The 20,254-nt window shown below is 66.6% G+C and overlaps 1 protein-coding gene across 1 annotated transcript; it reads right to left on the bottom strand.

Moving 5' to 3' along the window:
- Positions 1 to 260: 260 nt before the first annotated feature.
- Positions 261 to 19,582, bottom strand: COL6A1 (collagen type VI alpha 1 chain). Its single transcript, XM_059164975.1, has 35 exons — positions 19,366 to 19,582; positions 18,706 to 18,835; positions 17,184 to 17,384; positions 16,346 to 16,505; positions 16,076 to 16,204; positions 15,963 to 15,983; positions 15,757 to 15,777; positions 15,636 to 15,680; positions 14,811 to 14,864; positions 14,195 to 14,239; positions 14,044 to 14,070; positions 13,773 to 13,799; positions 13,627 to 13,671; positions 13,404 to 13,457; positions 13,141 to 13,203; positions 12,849 to 12,911; positions 12,694 to 12,747; positions 12,568 to 12,603; positions 12,288 to 12,350; positions 10,562 to 10,624; positions 6,968 to 7,030; positions 6,321 to 6,383; positions 5,981 to 6,031; positions 5,785 to 5,820; positions 5,159 to 5,221; positions 4,879 to 4,944; positions 4,332 to 4,367; positions 4,070 to 4,106; positions 3,796 to 3,804; positions 3,390 to 3,523; positions 3,107 to 3,216; positions 2,827 to 3,010; positions 2,527 to 2,704; positions 1,785 to 1,814; positions 261 to 1,702 (listed from the first exon to the last, which is right to left on the bottom strand). Exons 1-35 carry the CDS (start codon positions 19,460 to 19,462, stop codon positions 1,080 to 1,082), a joined length of 3,081 nt encoding a protein of 1,026 aa, XP_059020958.1. The 5' UTR covers positions 19,463 to 19,582; the 3' UTR covers positions 261 to 1,079.
- Positions 19,583 to 20,254: the final 672 nt, after the last annotated feature.

Here is a 20,254-nt window from a genome sequence, read left to right as displayed (position 1 = left end):
GGTCTGGGCAGCTCTCCCAGCCCCCGTGATCTGATGTGCTTCTGCTCTACAGCCCAGGGTGTCGGCCCCTCCCCCCTCCCCCTGCCTAGATGCTCCTTCCCCGGCTCCCCACACCTGGAGGGGGCTGTTGGCCTGTCCCCGGGCTGAGTCTGCTTGTCCGCACCCGCACCTGACCCCAGCGGTGTCCACGCTCCCTCCTGCTGGAGAGGGACATGTCAGCCTGGGGGGATTGTAACTCCTCACAAAGATGACCACGGGCAGAGGAGTGAAAACCTTTAATCGGAAAAGTCACGGACACGGATGCAGTGAGCAAAAACACAGGAAGGAGTAAAAATAAAACTAACATATAAAGAGGGTCTTCAGTAAAATGTAGGACCAATCACTCCCTCAGGGAAAAGAGCTTTGGGTTGTCATTTGTTTTGTTTTCTTTTGTTTTTTAAAAGAAAACAGAAAACACATCACCTTGTGCCCCCAGCCAGCCTCGGGGCCCAGGCCTCTGAGTAGATGGGGAGGGGGTTACACGGGTTAGCACCTTTGTTTTCAGGGTTCTCGGGGACACAGGGCTGAGGAGCCACCATTTTCTGCTCTTTGCTGGAGATGCTGGCCCGAGTTCATGCGCCCGCCCGAGCTCCACGGCCCGAGCTCCACGGCCCGAGCTCCACGGCCCGAGAGGCGGAACCGAGGCCTGAGCCCTGAGCAGGGAGGAGGCGACTCAGCAGGGGTGAAGCGGGAGAAACCTCCACCCGGGCTTTCCAAAAACGAAGGGTCCCCGGTCTCCCGCGACTTTACTAGCAGACCCCAGTGCGTCGAGGAATGCTGACTAGAGGGGGGCGGGTTGTGAGAAAGATGAGGCAGGGCTCAGGCGACCCCCCAGGAAAGGCAGCGCGCTGCGGGGGTTCAGAGCCTGCAGAGGTCGGGGAATGTGACCACGGAGGGGATGGCCCGGGCTGGCGCGTCCCGGGGCCAGAGAGGGGGTCAGACACACGGTCCTTCCAAGCCTGTCCTTTCTGGAAACGTAGCTGTCGGGCTGGTGCGGACCGCGGGGGCCTCACTGCCGTTCCCGTGCGGGGCGCCCGGCGCTAGCCCTGCGCCACCTTTCTGGACACCGTCTGGTAGAAGACACCACGCAGCAGGGCCTGGTAGCTGGGCACACGGAACAGGTGGCGCTCGCCGAAGGCCACGTCGTACTCGGCCGTCTTGCCCGTGACCAGGACGCGGACGTGCGGCTCGTTCACCTGGCGGCCCACCACCACCACGAAGATCTCGATGTCTGCCCGCTGGGCCTCCTGCACCGCCTTCTCGATGGCGGCCGCCGTGGCCCCCTGCGAGTTGCCGTCGGAGAAGAGCAGCAGCTTCTTCTTGGCGTCGCGGGACGAGGCCTCGCGGTAGAAGCGCGTCACGAAGCCCAGGGCGTCGTTGACGTCGGTGGCGTCATTGAAGAAGCTCATGGCGTCCACGGTGCCGGCCAGCACGGTGTAGTTCTGCAGGAGCTGCAGAGCCCCGCGGCCGGGCTGCTGCTGCCCGGGGCCGCTGTACTGCGCCACGGCCACGCGCACGTCGTGGGACGGGTCGGTCCGGCCCGCCGTCAGGAAGCGCTCGGCCAGCCGCTTGGCGAAGCGCTTGGTGGTGTCAAAGTTGTGGCTGCCCACGCTGGCCGAGCCGTCCAGCAGGATGGTGATGTCGGCCGGGGAGGAGAACGTGACTGCGGGATGGGCGCGGGTTAGGGCGCAGCCCCCCGCCCGCCTCCGGGAGCCCCCCCCACCCCGCACACCCCAGCTACGCACTCGGGCAGGTGTAGTCCGGACACTTCTTGTCTGTAAAATAGGAAAACCCAACATGAAGCTGTGACCTCACGGACAGCTGTCCTCTCCGCAGCCCGCCCGTAGGACGGCAGAGCCCCCGCGGGGCAGGCGCACGGGTGGCCCTCCCGGACGCCTGCTGGCACCTCCTTGGCCCGTGGGCCCCACCAGGAGGGGGACACCCCCTAAGCAAGGGTCAGCCTGAGGTATAATTGTGTGGTCCTCCCACCGACCCCGAGTGGGTCCCTCCTGATGGGGAAACAGAAGCTCGGGGAGGGCAAGTGTGGCCGGCGGGTCAGAGCCTGGGCCGCACTCTGTGGGCAACGCTGACCAGGGCCGACCACGCAGGCCAGTCGGACCCCAGCGGCTCTCTCTGGCTGTCGGCCCACCGCCCGCACCGCGGGCCCCGCTCTGTCGCCAGAAAGAGGCTAGAAGGACATGTTCTGAGCTGGGGACCGGGGAGTGGTCTCGGCTCCAAGGGCACCCAGCGCACAAGTGTGTGGCCGGACCGCAGGGGGTGTGAGCCCTCCCGGGACAAAGCAGCAGAAGCACAAGGGTCCCCCCTGCCGACACTGGGCCACGGCCTCCTCCAGCAAGAGCTTGGGGCCGCTGGTGGGGAGGGCCTGTACTACTGGCCGGGGCTGACCGGCTCCTGCGGCAGGAGGTCACGGTGGCCCCAACCACCTCCCAGCACAGCCACGGGGGAGGGTCCCTGTGCCGAGCCCACCTATACAGATCTGGGTGGTGATGTTCTTCAGGAAGCTGTCGTCCAGCAGCTCTGCGTAGTTCTCTTTGACCAACGAGATGCCCGGCCGGCCCTGGGGCAGGCCTTGGCAGGAGATGACGTTGAGCTGGTCGGATCCTGCGACGTAGCCAAACATGTCCTTGATGCCTACGGAGACCACCTGCAAGGGAGGGATGGTGTGGCCCCGGTGGGGACGGCGGCCTTCCGAGGGAGCAGGGGTGCGGGGAGCGGGGGGCGCGGGGCGCGGGGCAGGGGTATGCGGGGGCGCGAAGGCGGCCCCACCTGGATGTCGGGACCACAGAGCACGCTGAGCGGGGTGGTGTCCCTCTGGGTGTCCGAGCGGCCGTCCGTTATGACGAGCGCGATCCGGTTGTTGGTCGTGGACGGCAGCAGCTGGTTCCGCGTGTACTGCAGGGCCTCCCCCGTGAACGTGCCCCCCGCCAGCCACCGCAGCTTCTTGATGGCTCTGTGGGGCGGGCGCTCAGGGTCAGCGCAGGCAGGGCTCGGGGCGGGCACCCTCGGGGACCACAGGGGCGCGGACGGCCGGGCGCACGGCACTCACTCCTTGAGCTCCTGGAAGTTCCTGATGCCGGGGCTCCGCAGGTCCACGTGCTCCTGCATCCGGTTGTGGCTGTACTGCACCACGCCCGCTTGCGACTGGTTGGGCTCGAACTGCGAGCATCCCACGCCCCGGTCAGGGGTGGACGCGGGGCTCCCCGCAGCCCCCTCTACCCCGCATCGGCCCCGGCTCTCACGCTCCAGGGAGCGGGCAAACGCAGCCCCCGGGCCCGGCCCCCTCCCGCCCGGGGTCCTTACCGGCTGCTCCCGGAGTGGCTCTGCCTCACCTTGACCAGCTCGTCCCTGCTCAGCCGGTCCAGGACCTTGATGATGAAGTCCTTGGCGATCTCGAAGTTCTGGAGGCCAATGCTCTCTGAGCTGTCCAGCACGAAGAGGATATCGATGGGGCCGCACTTGCACTCTGCGGGCAAGGACAGCGTCAGCCTGGGGGCCTCCCGGGGCCCCACGCAGCACGGCCACCCCCCCTGGAGCCAGAACCCTAGGACTTCTGGCTCGCCCAGGTCCGTGGCTGGCCATGCAGGTTCCTGGGACAAGGAGGGGGCCGGACTGCGCCCCAAGGCCACGGTGCCCTGGGGGGGCGTGAGGGCCGGCTGCTGCCCTCCCAGGTAAACCAGGAGGAGGGACCTAACCCACCACCCTCAGGTACCCCGGAGAACCGCGCTCACGACTCACCACAGCAAGCTGGGGAAAGAGGAGAAAGAAAGCATTATGTTCCGCGGAGACCCGCCACCTGCACGTCCTGGCAGGGCAAGCTGCCCTGCTGGGTGCCCCCACCACCCCCAGGGACTTCCTTGTGAGGGGGACACACTCCTGCCCCACTCGCCCTCCACCCATGGTTTAAAGGATCCCCCCGACCCGGCCCGTGAGTTCCAGAGGGAGGCGCCGGGGCTGGCAGGACCCAATTCTTTCCAACTAAGATACTTCTCCCAAGACGAGGGCTACTCACAGCACATCTTCATGATGATGTCCAAGATCTCGCATTCCTGCGGAGGAGAGACACGCACCGGGGGCTGAACGGGGCTGAACACCTTGCCCTGTACCACGATGGGGTTCACGCGCCAGGTGTCGGACACCCAGGACAGGGGCACCTGACGCGGTCACTGCTCCATGGACACCCACGGCCCTCCACGAGGATCATGGTGTCCCACCCCGTGGGATCCGGGGCCAGAGCGGCCAGCCCCCAAGGACGTTTACGGACACCCACTTACATCTGGCCCTGGCGGTCCCGTGTGTCCTGGGGGCCCCTGTCAGAGAAAGGAGCGGAGGAAGTTGGGAAGGGCGCGTAACTCCCTGAACTGCAGGTCTGAGCAGGTCCCTGAGCGCCCAGCCCTCGCCGCCCAGCCCTGGGCTGACCCCACCTCCCCGTAGGAGCCGCAGAGCCTCTGCACACTCAGGGCTGCGGGACAGCCCCTGACTGTCCTGTGTTCTCTGACCGCCGGGGGCGCAGGTGGGCTGGGTATGGCCCTGCGTGGGGGTCCCCGGCACTCGCCATGGGATGAAGAGTTCCTTACAGTCTGGCTGTGCCCCACCCCTCAGGCACCCGCCCAGGGCTCTGCCGCGCTCTCTTCACATCTTAGCGGTGACCAGCTGCTCCCCCTTTTCCGAAGCCCCCACAACCCTCGACTCGGCCTGTTCCCTCCCCTCCTGTCAAAGGGCCAGCCTCTCCCAGAGACCCACTTCCCAGGTTCCTGCTCCGACTCCCCCGCAGCCTCAGAATCCCAGGGTGCCCTGCCCTGGCTGGCCACGCCCACTCACCTGGGGGCCTTCGGGGCCCCGGTACCCCTTTGCTCCTTTGACACCTGGGGGTGAGATGTCGTTGTTCTGGAAGGGAACGGCACCCTGTCACCACCGACAGCCACCACCGCCGGACCATCTGCCCCCGTCCGTCCACGGCCCCGGCGTTGGGTCCCTTTCCCCCAACCCCCCGCAGAGCCTTAGCGGCCCAGACGGCACACGGCCACCTCTCTGCACACCCCCCGGCAGCAGCAGCCCCTCCAGGTGGTTTCCCGGCATCCCTGGTGGGCTCTGCACTCACGTCCTCTCCAGGGTCTCCGGCTTCTCCCTCATCCCCCTTGAGGCCTGGGTAGCCTTTTGTGCCCTGCAGGGGACAGGGGAGCACACGGTAAGTGGGGTGGAGTCCCGGGGAGAGGGCATGTGTGTGTGGCTGGGACCCCGGCCCAGGGTTGGAGTGGGTTCCCTTTGGGGAAGCAGGCCCCTGGGGTGGGTGGTGACCAGAGACACCTCCCTTCTCAGGCACACTCCGCGGGCCAGGCGGCTGTCCCCAGGACCGGCACCCAGCGGTCCCTCTACGCCACCAGAGTTCTGCTTCCCATCGGCTCTAGGAACCGTGAGTCCCAGCACTGCACTTCCCTCTTGGAAGCCGAAGTTTGGAAAGGAAAAGATAAAGGAGACACCGTGTCCCCCGCGCAGAGACACCGAGGCCGGGTGGAGACACCGTGTCCCCCGCGCAGAGACACCGAGGCCGGGTGTGGGCCCGAGGACGCCCCCAGGCTCGGGGCTCAGTCCGCGGGAGCCCAGAGGGGAGGCCAGGCAGGGGCCCAGACTGAGTCACGTGTGGGAGGGGCCTGGGCGAGGATGCAGGTGTGTCGCACACGTGTGTGCGTGAACGCACCGGCAGCGCGATGGCGGGCGTGTACTCACGTTGATCCCAGGGGGACCCCTGCTGCCTGGATAGCCCTGCGGGGAAAGACAAGCCAGTCACACCAGGCTCCGGCCTGGCTGGGGGAGGGGCGCCCCACGGACCACCCGGGCCACCCCTTTCTCCTCCCACCCGTGGTCCTGGGCCCACCCCGGCTGGCCCAAAGGGGACGATGGGGCGGGAAGCGGGGGGACTCACAGGGAATCCCGGGAAGCCCTCGGTGCCGTTTCCGGGAGGGCCATCTTCCCCCTGCGGAGGAGAGACCACGTCTGCCCCTGGGAATCGCCCAGGCTCCAGGGGGTGCCCGAGGGGCTTCACCAGCCCAGGAGACACCCCCTGCGTGGGACCGGCCTGCGTGTCCCCGGAGCGGAGCGGAAGGGCCCATGCTCATGGTGACCCAGGGACCACAGCGGCCGAGAGGACAGCGGCCCGTGGAGAGCCTCCCCAGACCCTGCTGCTGGGACTCTGGGGTCCCACACGGAGACTCGCCCCGGCAGAGGCCCCGCCCCGGCCCCGAGCCCTTGGCACCGCCACTCACCCTCTCACCCATCAGCCCAGGGTCTCCAGGCGGTCCTGCGGGCCCTGGAGCTCCTCTGGAACCCTAAGGAGGGCAGGAGGAGGTTTGGGAAAAGTGAGTGAGCAACGCAGACGCAGAGGCCCCGCAGGTCTCTGAGGCAGGGGACGGGGAACGCAGATAAAGGAGCAGCGATGAGCCCCGCGGCGCTCCACGGGGCACCCGGCTCCGCGGGGGCTGGACCTCCGCCTAGTGACCCACCCGGGGTCGCCCCCGGGATGCCACAGTCCCCTCCCCTCTGGGCTGGAAGTTCCAGACAGGCCAGAGCTCCAAGAAGCAGAGGGACACTGCCTGGGTGTGTGTGTGTGTGTGTGTGTAAGCACGCGTCCATCAAGGTTTGCAAAATCATAAAAGGTTTTAGAAAATGTTCATAATGAAAAAATTTTTTAAGAAAACTTTGTGAAGCCAAATTTATAAGGTGTAATGTGCAAATAAAATTAAGTTGGGAAGAAACAAGCTAGATTGTTATTATTTATGTCCAGGGGATCATATTTTAGATTTAAATTCTGGTTTTTTTCCTTCTGCATTTTCCAAGTTTCCTGAACGACACAGATACCACGAAATGCACTAAAGCATCTGTGTGCACCTAGGCCGGGTGGGGGGGCACTCACCTCGGGCCCTGGGGGCCCCTCGTCGCCTCGGTAACCTTTAGGTCCAGCGGGACCAGCCTCGCCCTGCAGAGGGAAACATGCCTGTGGTACTCCTCTCGGCCCCAGACCGGCCGCTCACCCAGACCCCCGCCAGCGGCTCAGCCTGGTCTACACCTGGAGGCCAGCTGCCTGCCTTTCTGGGTCCAGAGTCTCATGTCCCAAGCGTTTAGGGACATCCCCGGCCAGGCTTGAAGAAGGGCTGAGTGGACACCATGCGTGGAGCCTCCTGGCTACTCTGGACCCCGCGGCCAGCACCCTGGACTGAGGCCTGTCCCCCTGCCCCGTCCTCGGGCAGGTGCCTCCCAATGAGGCCTTCTTGGCTCGGTTCTCCCACAGCCCCTGGCCTGTCCCAGTAACCAGTGGGCACCCAGAGGTGCCACTGTCCGGCTCTGCCGCCGCGACCACAGGGGAGTCCAGCTCCGGCCGGGGCTCTGGCGCCGGGCCTCAGGCCCTGGAATCACACACAACCTGGGACTGGGCTCGCCAGCCACGGGGACCCGCAGCCCCCGACTCAGTTCCTGGGGAGTGGCTCTGGGACCTGACAATGGGGCCGACTCTGGTTCCCGGGGCGGGGTGGCCTGGGGACATGACAGGAGGACACAGAGGCCCTCTGTGCCCTCAGCCAGGGCAGTGGAGGTGCGTCCCAGGCCCCAGGACACAGGGACAGAGGGCCGCTGCGCTCGGGACAGTTTCCGCAGCTGCCTCAGCAGCATCGGGGTGGAGGGAGGAAGCGCCTCCGGGAACACGGCCCGAGGGCCCCGCGGCTCCTGGCGGGCGGTGCCTGTCCCCACCGTAGGGACCAGACGAGGGAAGAGGCGAGGCCAGGACGCTGACCCTTCCTCCAGTTTCTGGATGGTTCCACTGCTGCTTCTTGGCATTTGGGAAAACCCATTTCCCAGAAACTTCCTCCCCGACCCCGTGGTGCGGAAGCCAACTGCCCTGAGGGTCTGCAGGGGTTCGGAGGAACGGAGAGCCCCGGAGGTGGAAACAGTGCCGAGGCTGGGAAGTTGAGCGACCAGCATGGAGAAACCTGATCCCCAAGCTGCCTACGCGCCCACCCCTCGCGGAGGAACAAGCGGCCCGGCCGGAGGTCAGATGCAGACCCTCCCCAGCTGGACCACGGGCTGGAGGGACACAGGGCCTCCTCCCAGCAAGGCCAGGGGTCCCTCTTCCCCCGCAGCCTTCGGTAGTGTCCACTGACAGTGGCCCTGGAAACTGGAAACCCAAGAGTAAAGCCCAGTGGCAGCTCTGCCTCGCAGTGTTTTATGCCGTTAGTGTCTTGAACAACTTCCTGAATTGTGCTGCGGGGGAAGGACCAGATCACCGGGCGGCGGGATGGTCACCAGCTTGTCCTGGCGGCCGGATCACCGCTGGGGAGCTGGCGCGTGGGGAAGGCACGGGAGCCTGAGGATGTGGCGGGTGGCGGAAGCAGCCCCTCCTGGGACAGCTGGTGTCATGGCGGGGGAAGACAGCAGGCACAGGGATTCTGGGGAGACCCAGATAAGAGAAGCTAAAACCTGACGTTCGTGGCCTCGATCACCAGGAAAAGTCGCTCCTGCCATTAGCGATGTTGTGAACACAGGCTCAGCAGTCACAGAAGAGCTCAAGCCAGGTCAAGCCCACCTCACTTCTAGCCCTGGTAGAGCCTCCAAGTGAAACAGAAAGGAAGCAAAAAGAATACAACAGAAGAGGAGAATGTACTTGGATCTTGTAAATGAGCAGGCCGTCCTAAACGACAAGTCCCCAGGGCAGCCACGGGCAGACGGCAAACTTGGAAAAACGTCTGCACCGTGGGTTCGGGCCTCCCGCACATCCACGCGGAAAGACAGACTCGATGGAAAAGGAACGACTGAGGGGAGAACCAGAAGGAGGGACACTGCCTGAGGCCTGAGGGACCACGCTCAGCCTCCGCACAAACTCTGCGCGCCACGAGAGCACACGGCTTTCTCCTGAAGAGCGAAAACACACGGATGAAGTTCGATGATCTCTCCTGTCGGCAAAGGTGTGAACGCGGTGCCTGCTTCATGCTCTTGGGGGAATGCGAGGTGCGGCCAGATACAGTCGCGTTACCTGGGAGATTCGCGCATGCGCTCCTGCAGCCCCTCCTGCACCTGTATCATCTGGCCGAGAAATTACGCTGTGAAGAGTTGATGTTCTGGATGTAGCCTTGGAAGTGTTTCAAGATGGTTGGATGAGGGAGGGAGAGAAGCCCCAGAACTTCGACACCGATTTTATCGGAGAGACATTCTCTGCCTTTACTGCCCGGAAGGGGGAGAAGCAGACACAGCCGGCGGCTGCGGGGCCCACGATCACACACGGCCACAGCCGGAGAACCGCTGGCTCCCAGGAGCCCAACTTGTAATTATGCGGGAGGACAGTCTCCCACCGAGCTGGTCTCGGAGCGGGTCTGGACGTGGTCCCTGCCTCCCACAGCCCGCACTGGAAGGGACCCAGGTGCATTTTTAAGATCCCATCTTGACCCTTGGCAGCCCTATTATGGCTTCCTTCTTGTGTTTTAAATTCCTTTTTTGTTAAAATCCCAATTCCAAATTTCTCTCCATAAGAAAAGCCACCAAGAAGACTTGAAGCCACAAGCCAAATCCCAGCAGAGCTCGAGGCCTGGCCCGCTGAGCCGGCCCCTCTCCCATCCGCCACCCCGTTGGGAGCTCTCCACCCCCCTCTCCTGCCCACGAGGAGGTCCCCATCCCAGCTCAGAGGCCATTCCTTTCTGTCCGCCCGGAGACCCCGCCCTGCAGGCCAGGTGGCGGAGGAGGCTGGGGGTGCCCGGCGAGTGGCCCCCATCAGAGCCGACGGAGAGGGTCTGGGTCAAACAAGGGGTTGCCCGACTGACGCAGGGAGGACACATTCCATCCGGCCCCTTCCTGAGCTCTCTTGGGGGGTAGTCACCCCGGGGCCCTGGCCTGGGCGGCAGGAGAGCCTCGAGCTCCTCCTGTTGGGGGTTTCAGGGCTCAGGCACCTGGAACCGCGTGGCCTCCAGGCCTCCCCTCCCCTCTCCTGCCGCAGCACGACCTCTGGAAAGTGTCCCATGCAAGACCGATGCTCGGACACCCCCAGTCTGGCTCCAGCGAGGGTCTCACACCCGGATTCCACACGCAGACCAAGCCTCTTACCCCCGATGCCTCCTGGGGGCTCAGACATGGTCTCCAGTGTGGGCTGGCCCTGCGCTGGCAGACCAGAGGCTGTCCCCAGAGGTCCGGGGTCCCCTGCTGTCTTCCTCCAGAGCCAGCTGGGCCAGGACAGAGGGCAGAGCTCGGAGGGCGGCCAGGGGTCCGCTCACTCAGCTTTGGTCCTGGCAGATGCCGGCCAGGTGACAGGGGCAGCCTCTGGCTGTCCCCCTCTGAACACAGAGTCTGTGGGCCAGGGAACTTGGCCACTCAGGCTGCCCCTCCCCCCAGGTGGCTGCTGACCCTGGGCAGCCCCTGCAGGAAGCCCCCCAGTCCGAAGTGGAGAGAGCCCTCCCTTAACTCCAGGAGCTGCCCTCAGCCTTCCTGCTGGCCTGATGGCACGGCCCGCCCACCCCCGACAGCTCCCTACCGGGTCTCCCGGGATGCCGACGGGGCCTTCTCGTCCCTGGTCTCCTTGGGGTCCAGCTTCGCCCTGGGGAGGGATGAGCCGGTGAGTGTGGAGGCCAGGAGAGGCCAAGCTGCCTGGGCGGCAGTGGGCACGGCCAGCTGGCCAGCTTGCCCCCAGCTCCCTGAGAAGTGTGCCGGGAAGCGGGGACGCGCCACTTCCCACAGGGGCCTGGCCTCGCCCCTGCTCCCAGGAAGTCAGCAGGCCAAGGGGGCAAGGCCAGGTGTGTGCAAGGCCACCTGGAGACTAGCTAGGAGGCTGTGGGGTGGGGGCCAGCGCGCCTGCTGAGGCCTGGAGGTGCCCCTGACACTGGCTCCTCCAGCCAGCTTCTGGACTGGCCCAGGGACCAGAGCTGCTGGGGTGCTCCCTGGGGTGCAGCCTGGCCTGTGCTCCCATTTCCTGATCTCATCTCAGCAGGGTAGCTGGGGAGGGGCCGTGCTCCCCCTGACGTCCTGCCCCAAGCCCCGTGCTGGGGGCCGCGGGGCCCTGCGGGTGACTCTGAGGAGCTGGGACGGCGCAGAAGGCACGTCTCCCAGTGACCTTGGCCTCGGGCTGAGCCCACTCCCCATCGGGACAGGGGGACAGGTGCCCTTGGGAGGAGCAGCTTTGCCTGGGTGGTTACAGCAGGAGGGACCCCGGGGCCTGCCCCCGGCAGCGGCAGCAACAAGGCCTGGTCCACACCCCACGTGTGGAAGACATTGTCCCTTCCCTGGGTCCAGAATGTTGGGGTGGCGCCTGTCACCCCCTCCTCTAACCAGGCCGGTGTGAGCTGCCCCGCGGCACCGCAAAACCTTCCAGTGGACCACGGGGCCAGAGAAAGCTCCGGAAGGAGGCAGGGGATGCGGGCAGCAGCGATGCAAGGCGGCCGGGCCTTGGGGACCACGAGGTCCACGTTCCTAAGTCTCTGTCTCTTCCGGGTGCAGGAGGGGTCATTCCAGGGCCCCAGCGGCCTTTACGCGGCTGCTGGGACAGCGGCGAGTGTTTGGAAAATCACGTGTGCGATGGGGGAGGGGAGGCCAGTAAATCGTGCCGCGGGCCAGGCGGAGCAGCGACCTCGGGGACAGGCGAGCCGCGCCGTGAACAGCCCGACAGGTGCTGCGCTCCGGGGCAAACGTGCTGTGTGTCCCCGTGTGATTGTGCGCGTGTTCGGGCACGCGAGAGAGCCTGTGCGTGTGGTTGTGCGTGTGTGATTGTGTGTGTGCGTGCAAGTGTGTGCACAATTGTGTGTGTGATTGTGTGAGTGTGGTTCGCCCGGACGCGCTGGTCCTGGTGAGGAGAGAACCCTGTGCTTCTCCTCCGCTCTCCTGCACTCTGCTCTGCTCATCTGGACCCACACCCTCCTCCTGGCCTCTCGCAGGCCCTGGAGACATCTGGGGCCAGGGGTTGGGGTTGGGGGTCCGGGCTGGGGGTCTGGGCTGGGGGCCCGAGCTGGGGGTCAGGTTTGGGGGTCGGGTCTGGGTGTCCCGGGCTGGGGGTCTGGGCTGGGGATTGGGGCTAGGGGCTGAGCACAGGAGCTGCCGCCCCTCGTGAACCAGGGTGATGGCCTTTGGGAAAACAGCCGGTGAGGGTGTGAGTCGCCTGAAATCTGGAGGACAAGGGGACCTGGTGGCACATGTCCTGTGAGGGGATGGCCTGACCCCCCGGACCTCAGGCTCTGGCCCCCTCCTCAGCCTGATGAACAATGACTCACCGGGTCTCCCCGTGGGCCCCGCACACCGGGGGTCCCCCGTGGTCCTCTTTCCCCAGGGCCTCCCTGTGTGGAGAGAAGCAGAGGGAGGCTATGGCTCAGCTCAGACAGGCGTTGGGGGTAGGGGGTTCGAGGCCCGGGCGTGGGCTGACCCCCCAGCAGGAAACCCCACCCTTTCAGAGACTGAGGCCCCCCTGAGCTCAGATAGGAGTTGGGGGCCTCTGAGCCACCCTGGCCTCTTCATGGCGAGACCCAGGGCCCAGACGCCGCCCCGCCCACTCACCCTCTCGCCGGGGGCACCGTCCGGTCCCGGGTTTCCCTGGGATTAGGGGAGCAAGCAAGACCAGTCAGTCGGGGCTGGAAACTGCTCGGGGGCAGCTGGGAGCAGGAGACGGAACGGGGTGCTCACCTCGTCACCGGCCTCTCCCTTCTCTCCTGGGGGACCCGGCAGACCCGGCTCGCCCTGGGGGGAAGAGAATGGAACCGTCGGCCTCTGACCTCGCCCCGGGGCCGGGCTGCGGCTGCGCTGCTCCTGGCGGCTCCTGCCCCTCCCGCAGTGCTCACCTCGTCTCCGGGGGGACCCGTGTTCCCTGGCCTCCCGGGCTCCCCGTCAGCTCCAGGGGCACCCTGGAAAGATCCGAAAGGTCAGCGGGCGGGACCCTGCCCCCGGCCTCCTCACCCCGACTTCAGGCCGCCCTCCCGGGACTCCACCGTGAGTGGACGGGCTCCACGCCGTGCGGATGGGGGCCCCGGGCCCGTCCGAGCTCCGCGACACGGGCGGCCCTCCCCACCCCACCCCTGCCTGCCCCGGGGAGGGCACCTGAGGAGGCGGGGCTGCCCGACCCGTGTCACTCACCTTCTCTCCTTTCCGTCCGAAGGCACCCGGGTCGCCCTTGGGCCCCGGGGGTCCTTGAGCGCCCTGGTGAGAAATTGGAGGGGGTCAGTCCTCGGCCTTCGACAAGCAGCCCTCGGGCTGGACATGGATACGCCGGACGCCAGGGCGCTGGGGCTGCACGCGGTGCGGCCCCCCGGGACTTCTTAGAGCGTCCAGAGAAGAGGGGAGACCCGGTCGCTCCTGAGAACTGGGTCCCGAAACGTCAGCGACAGAATGCGACTTACGTCAAACCCAGGCGAGCCCTTGCAGCCCGGCAGGCCGGGGTACCCCGTCTCCCCCTGGAAGAGGAAGGCGGATGAGCCGTCAGGACTCTCGCTCTGGCGCACCCACCCCCTCCCAGGGAAGCCCCGCCGGGATGCTGGTCTGAACTTGACCGGGAGGCGTGGGGTCCACTGGGGCCTGGAGCTGGGCGAGGACTGTCCCCCGCCTCCCGGCCGGCAGGCTCACCTTCATGCCGTCCACACCATCGATGCCTCGCTTGCCCTTTTCGCCCTGCAAGGTGCAAAGACCGAGGTCCACAAAGGCCGGACGGCACCCCCAGGGCAGAAGATGCGCCCTCAGGGCAGAAGACGACTGTCCCCGCCCCCACTCACCTTGTAACCCTTGGCTCCCCTGGATCCCTGCAGAGTGGAGGAGAGAGAGTGAGGGTCGGTGGCCCCCCAGCGGGAGGCAGGTTCCCTGGAAACTGGCCAGGGGTCTCTTCCCAGGGAGGCAGAGGAGGGCGGGCAGGACAGACCCCCCACCAGCTCATGGAGGTTTGGACACGCAGGCGATGGGCCGGGGGCGGGGGGGGGGGGGGGCGGTCTCCCGTCGCGGGGGCGGGGCTCTGTGCCCCGAGGGACGCGACCTGCAGGCCTTACTCACCTTCTCCCCCCGGCTCCCTTTTTCTCCCTACAGAGCAGACAGAGGAGAGAGGGGGTGTCACTGGTGTCCTGGGGCCCAGGGCCCTGGGACCAGCCCAGAAGTGTCTGGGCCCCGGAAGGGCCGACCACTCTGAAGGGAGGCGGAGACACACCTTCATGCCCTGGTAGCCGATGGGTCCGAGGTCCCCGGGCCTTCCCTGGACGCAGAGGAGGGCGCCTGTTAGACACCTGTGGGGGCAGAGGAAGCCCCCGCCCGGTCTCCCGTGCCCCCCACTCTGCTCAGGCCTGGCCAGCCAGAGAGCGGGCGGGCTGGTCACTGCCCGAGCCCCAGAGAGCAGCCCTGACGTGAAGGCTCCACCTCCCACACCTGGGGTTCTCCTCGGGGGGAGGGGAGGGGGAGGTACGGGCCCTGGGGGTGGCAGGGGGAGGGGAAGGTCTAGGACACCCCCCGGAGGAGGAGCAGGGGAGGGGGAGGTCACGGCCCCCAGGAGGAGGGGGGTGGTCTGTGGGGAGACAGCCTCGGGCTGACCCCCACCTGCCCCGCTGAGAGCCGCGCCGGAGTGCAGTCTGGGCGGATTGGGCGGGGAGGGGTGGCTGTGCGTGCGTCCTCTGCCCTCAGTGCCCTTGGGGCCGGGTGCTCTGAGGGTCAGGCCGCAGGACCGCGGTGCGCAGGAACCAGCCCTCCGACAGAAGCTTCCATCGAACCCAGCTCCCTCCCTCCTCAGGCTTCTCCGCAGCCCAGCCCAAGGTCAAGTGCTTAACACTCACGGGGTCTCCGGCTTCTCCTTTCTCTCCGGGAAGACCTGGCTTCCCACGTTCTCCCTGGAACACAGAGCAGGTCAAGGCTGGGGGACAATTTCTGTTCATCTCCGATCACCTGGCAGAAAGACCCTGACCTGCTCCCAAGAGAAGGGTTAACGAGCTAGTCCGTGGACCTGCAGAGTCCTTAGGGCACTTGGGCTCCTTCCCCGTCACTAGGGCTGGCCACGGGGTCTGCGAGGTCCGGAGCACTGCCCTCCCCCCGCCCGCAACCCAGCAGGCCCCGCGCTGGCCAGCCTGGCCCCTAGACCTTTCCCCGCAGCACCCGCTTCTGCTGCATGTGGAGCTCCCAGGCCAGGGAGGTGGCCGGGCTCGGCTCCTGAGGCAGTGCTCACGTGGCTTCGTGGCCGTGGACTCTAATATTTTTAGGACTAGCCAGAAACCTGCACCTGGCCACGCTGTATGTGTTGGCCACTGAGGTGGACTTCCTGGGTGAGCCACACCTGGTCTTGGGCATCCCCCTCCCCAGGGAACGTGCTTCAGGGAACAATGGAGCCTCCGGTCAGACTCCGCCCCCCTCACCAGCCCTGGGCCACAGCATCAGCCCCAGGGTCCCCTGTGCAGGGACTCTCTCCCCACGGTGGGGGCACCTGCTCAGCGAGGGGCACCTTCCCTCTCCCTACAGCTGGTGTGGGCGGACGCTCTGTGGGGCATTAGGACAGCTGCCTGGGGTCCCACTGCGCCCCTAACACCAGGGCTTTCATGCCGCAGGGACATTTGTCCAGCGCCGTACTGCACTCTTCTCTCCCTCCAGGGACAGGCGTAGCCACTCACCTCGTACCCAGGGTCCCCCCGTGGCCCAGGAGGCCCTCTGGCCGGCTGGAAGACAGAGAGAAAGGTCAGCCTGCGCTTGCATCCGGGGTGAGCCCAGAGGGGGTCGGGACCCCCCACTCACCTGGCATTCGAAGGAGCAGCACTGCCGGAGGAAGGACAGAGGACACATTAGGAAGCGGGGCTCCGCAGAGGGCCCTGGACACCCGCCTGCTCCCGGACGGGGGGCACCCACGGAGGAAGGGGCTGGTGAGGCCCTGGGTGGGGAGGAGAGTGGGTCATGGGGAAGGGGTGGATGGGACGGGCGGGGGGCGGGAAGGGTGCTCCTACCACTTGTTCCACATTGTTTTTCTGCAAAGTGAGGAGGAAACGTGGAGTTAATTTGCGTTCAGAGCCACGGGATCTCCCAGCCCCCAGGAGGCGCGAGGGCAGAGGCGGCTCACGATCATGTCCGTGATGGTGTCGATGGTCTGGGCGATGACCTCCTCCGCGTCCCTGTTCTGCCCCCAGTCGGCCGCCGTGAAGTTCCGGCGGTACGTGTGGTCCGTGGCGATGATGCTCAGGCGAGGCTCCTGGCGTGGACGCGGGGTGAGGCCGGCGACAGCGGGGACCCTGGGCCCCCCGTCTCTGCGGCCCCCCCGCCTGCACCTCAGGGCCCCCCAGGCCGCGCCCGGTGCCCAGCCCAGAGAGGGCGCGGGGATGGGGGCGCCTACCAGGTGGTCGGGCGTGATGGCCACGGAGAAGACTTTGACGCCCAGGTGCTTGGCCTCATTCACGGCATCCTCCAGGCCTCCACACGGCTCCTTGTAGCCCTCTAGGGGGTGCCCGTCGGTGACCACGACCAGATACTTGTTCTCCTTCAGGTGGGAGCCCCTGCGGGGGTGAGCGGCAGTAAGGCCCCCACAGCCTTGGCCCCTCCAGCCCTGCTGACCCTGACAGCTCAGGGCACCCCGCGGACAGATCTGGGACCCCCAGGACTGGAGGGGAGGAGCTGGAGGCCAGCGGCCCTGCAGGGAGACCCGGACCCAAACGCAGCTCTCGGTGGGCGGCTGGCTGTCACGCCGGGCAGTCTGTCCCCGCCCGTCGAGTGCCGTAAAGGGGGAAATAAAGCTCTGTGGGATGACAATTCTCTAGCACACTCTCTGGGAGATGCACATCTGACCAGGGCAGGGGCCCAGGTCCTTGCCTGCCCGCAGGCTCCCTGACCAGGGGATCTGCGACCACAGGTAACGGGAGGGGCCGGCTGAAGAGGGGCCGTGGCAGCGGAGGCTGTGGCGGAGGGGGCTGTGGCTGGGCCGAGCTACCGCCAGAGCAGCTGGAGCACTTTGGGTCCTGTAGGCCCCTCTGCTTTCAGTGGTTGCGGAGACAGGACAGCTCAAGGGGGGCAGCGGGATGCGGACGGACCCTTGGCAGCCACCAGCACGGCGCCCTGGTCACAAGGACGGTTCCCAGGGCGACCGCCAGCGGCCCCAGGATGGCAGGGCAGCCTCTGAGGGACGCACTGGGGACGCCGGGGACCCGGGGAGCTGCGTGCGGACGCAGGACACCCACCCCACGAGCAGCTCCTCCAGCCCCTTCTTGATGGCGCAGTCCGTGTAGGTGCCCTTGCCGAAGTACTTGACCGCGTCCACTCTGGCCTTGAGGGCGTCGCGGTCGCTGGGCATGGGCCGGAGGGGGCTGATGATCTCCACCTCGTCGCTGTAGTGCAGGGCGCCCGCGTTCCACACCAGGTTGCGGTCGCACCGGTAGTACCTGAGACCGCGGGCCGAGTGAGAGTGCAGCCCCGCGGGCCGGCTCCCCGCCCCCGCGCCCCAACGGTGCCTCCAGGCCCCTCCCCCGCTGCCCATGTGTGTCTGTCCCCGGGCACCAGGGCCACCATTTCGCAGGAGGACACCCTGCCCAGCCCCGTCACACCCCAACAGGGAGGGGTGGGAAGCACAGGCTGCACTTCCTGGGTCGCTGCCCTGGGGACCCCACGTGACCCATGGAGGGGGCGAGGGGGGCGGGAGGGCCACCCTAGCCCTGACCTCCCGGTGGGGAGCTGTGGGACCCTCCAGGGACAGGACCACAGGCGAGGGGCGGGGGCCAGGGCAGGGCGAGGTCGGCTCGAGGTCAGCTCTAAGTGGGACCCTCTGAGTGGCTGTCCTTCCCTGTCCCTGTGCACCCTCGCCAGAGGCTTCCGGGGTTTCCCCGGCTGGGCACAGGTGCCCACCACCGGCTCAGCCGCAGGCGTGACCAAGGCCCCCACCGTGCGGCTAACGGGGTCGGCAGCAGGAAGAGCTGACCCCATTTCACAGGTGGGGAAACTGAGTCCTCAGAAATTGAGTCACGAGCCTAAAGGCACCTTTGGGGAGGGGGCGGAGGGCCTCAGGAGCCCCGACATTTTGGCTGAGTTCAAGGTTTCGGGCCACATGCCCCACACTGGGCAGCCCCCATCCTCTGTCCTTGAAACCCCCTCAAGGTAGGTGGGCGGCTGGGGGCCCTGGTCCCCGAGTCAGAGGGTGGACAGGGACCAGGTGGGACAGGGCCAGGCCCTGCACAGGGGAGTGGGGGAGGAGCCTGGTTCTGACCTTGACCCCCCCCGCCCCCGTGGACGTGTCTAATTGCAGCCTCACCCAGTGCTCTAGGACCCACCCCCTGAGTGGGGGGAGGGAGGGAGTGAAGCCGGCAGGCCCTCTGGGCCCCTCGGACCAGGGCTTGAGAACACCAGGGTGTTGGTCAGGACACAGGCTCTGACCGTCTGAGGTCAGTGTCCAGGAGGTGGCGAGGGCACAGGGAGGAGCCGCAGAGCCTCCCACCAGCTCCTGAAACCCACTCAGCTGGGGAGCAGGGAGACACGTCTGGGTCCCAGGACCCCCGACGGCAGCAGTGTCCCCAGGCCCCCGGTTGACAGGAGGACTGGTGCCGCCCTGCCGTCCGCTCCTTCTCAGACTCGGCCCTTTTCTGGCCCATCGGAGCCACTGCGGATGCAGCAGCCTCGTTCACCCCGGCTGTCCCCTGGGAAGGGGGCTGGGCTCCGCCTGCCGACCACCACCCTCCCCAAGAGGCTCCTGGATGCCCGGGCCCCCCAGACCTGTCTTTCAGGTTGTCAATGAAGCGCTTGGTGAAGGACTTGACCTTGTCCACTAGGGCTCCGTAGGGCTTCAGCCTCAAGGCCACGCTCTCGGAGGTGTCCAGCACAAAGAAGAGGTCCACAGGGCAGTCTGGCCAAACAAGGGGTCGGAGGCCTGAGGCTCAGGCCCCACAGCCTCCTGGGCTCAGGAGGCCACCTCCCCCAGGTGCTGGCCCAGCGAGGGGGCTGGGTGACCGTGAGAGCCCCCACACGCTTTCTGGGAAGCCCGCCCGGCTGGGGGGACAGCCAACTCCCGGAGGCCGGGGAGCCCCACTGTGGCGGCAGGACCAGGCCGTGCACTCTGCACTGTCCCTCTTGGCACGGAAAGGACCCAGGGCACGATGCCGCCTGGACAAGGTGTGAGAGTGCCGGCCGGGGAGGAGTCAGAGGGAAGGAGCCCCCAGAGCAAGTAGGCCAGGCCCGGAGGGTGTCACCCCCCATCCCCCATCACTGGCCGGCCTGACACCCCACGAAGGGGTAAGCTTGAGGGGCCGGGCCCTGCTGCAGGCCACGCTGGCGAATTTCACGACCCCCAGGCCGGCTGCGGCCCTTCCGTCCGGGGGAAGGGTGGGGTCGGGTCCCGGAGCAGAAGCGGAGCCAGAGGTGCTGGGAGTCACTCACCCTGGAAGGCCACGGCCCTGGCATTGCCTGGGACGTCCTGGGCGGCCGCCCAGCAGGCCTGCAGCAGCAGGGGGAGCAGAGCGCGGGCCGGCTTCATGTTACCGTCCCGGAGTCACCATCGAGCGAGGGCAGGGGTCCGGGTGGGCCGCCGAGGACCGGAGGGTTGGAGAGGAGGACTGCCTGTGCTCTCCAGCCGGTGGAGTCCCAGCCCCGGAGGGCGGGCCGGAGGGCGGCGCGGAGGAGGGGCTGGGGCGGGGGCGGCGCGGTGGGCGGGGGGTCTCCCGGGAGTGAGTCACCGGCGGCCGTGCTCACTCTGGGGCCGCTGTGACAGGGCGCCGGCTGTGCCTGGGCTTCTTCCCGCTCTGGGGGACACTGGTGGGCTCCCCACGCAGCGAGGGTAGGGTGCCCGACGGAGACCATGCGGGCCGGACGGTCCCCTGGGACCAGACGGCTCCTGCTGGGAGCCCACAGCGTGGTCAGATTTCCCAGGTGCTGCCCCTGTAAACACGGCTCCTCAGGTCGGTCGACACACACTGGGAAAAGACATTTCGGTTACACTTGGGGAAAGCGAGTCAACTCCTGTGTCGTGGAACGTTTAGTACGGTTGTGTGTCCCTGTCCTGTGTTCTTACAATCAAGCCAGCGAGAGGAAAGAGTCAAGTATTGAAATCATCAGGAAAACACATTTGCAGAACTACGCATTTCAGGAAAAAACCTATGGAAGCAAACCGAACCGTTCAAGCCCGTGTTGTTTGAGTCAGTTGTGTGTCTGGGTGAACACACACACGCACACTACATGGAGAGAGGCCCCGAGTGTGGGGATGGTGTGAAGGCCCCACGCGGTGGGGTGGGCTCCAGATGTGGCCAGAGCCCCCCCCGAAGTTTCCAGA

This window comes from Mustela lutreola, chromosome 2 (assembly GCF_030435805.1).
Source record: "Mustela lutreola isolate mMusLut2 chromosome 2, mMusLut2.pri, whole genome shotgun sequence".
NCBI classification, from domain to species: domain Eukaryota; kingdom Metazoa; phylum Chordata; class Mammalia; order Carnivora; family Mustelidae; genus Mustela; species Mustela lutreola.
This window is presented reverse-complemented; position numbering and strand designations above follow the sequence as displayed.

Bases quoted from the DNA above. Each gene is read 5' to 3' on its own strand.
- COL6A1 (XM_059164975.1), bottom strand. From the start codon at position 19,462: ATGAAGCCGGCCCGCGCTCTGCTCCCCCTGCTGCTGCAGGCCTGCTGG. The intron at 14,240-14,810 runs GTGAGTGTTAAG...CTCTGCGTCCAG, and splicing joins AAGGAGAAGCCGGAGACCCC to GGAAGGCCCGGGGACCTCGG. The intron at 2,705-2,826 runs GTGGGGCCGCCT...CCTCCCTTGCAG, and splicing joins TCTGTGGTCCCGACATCCAG to GTGGTCTCCGTAGGCATCAA.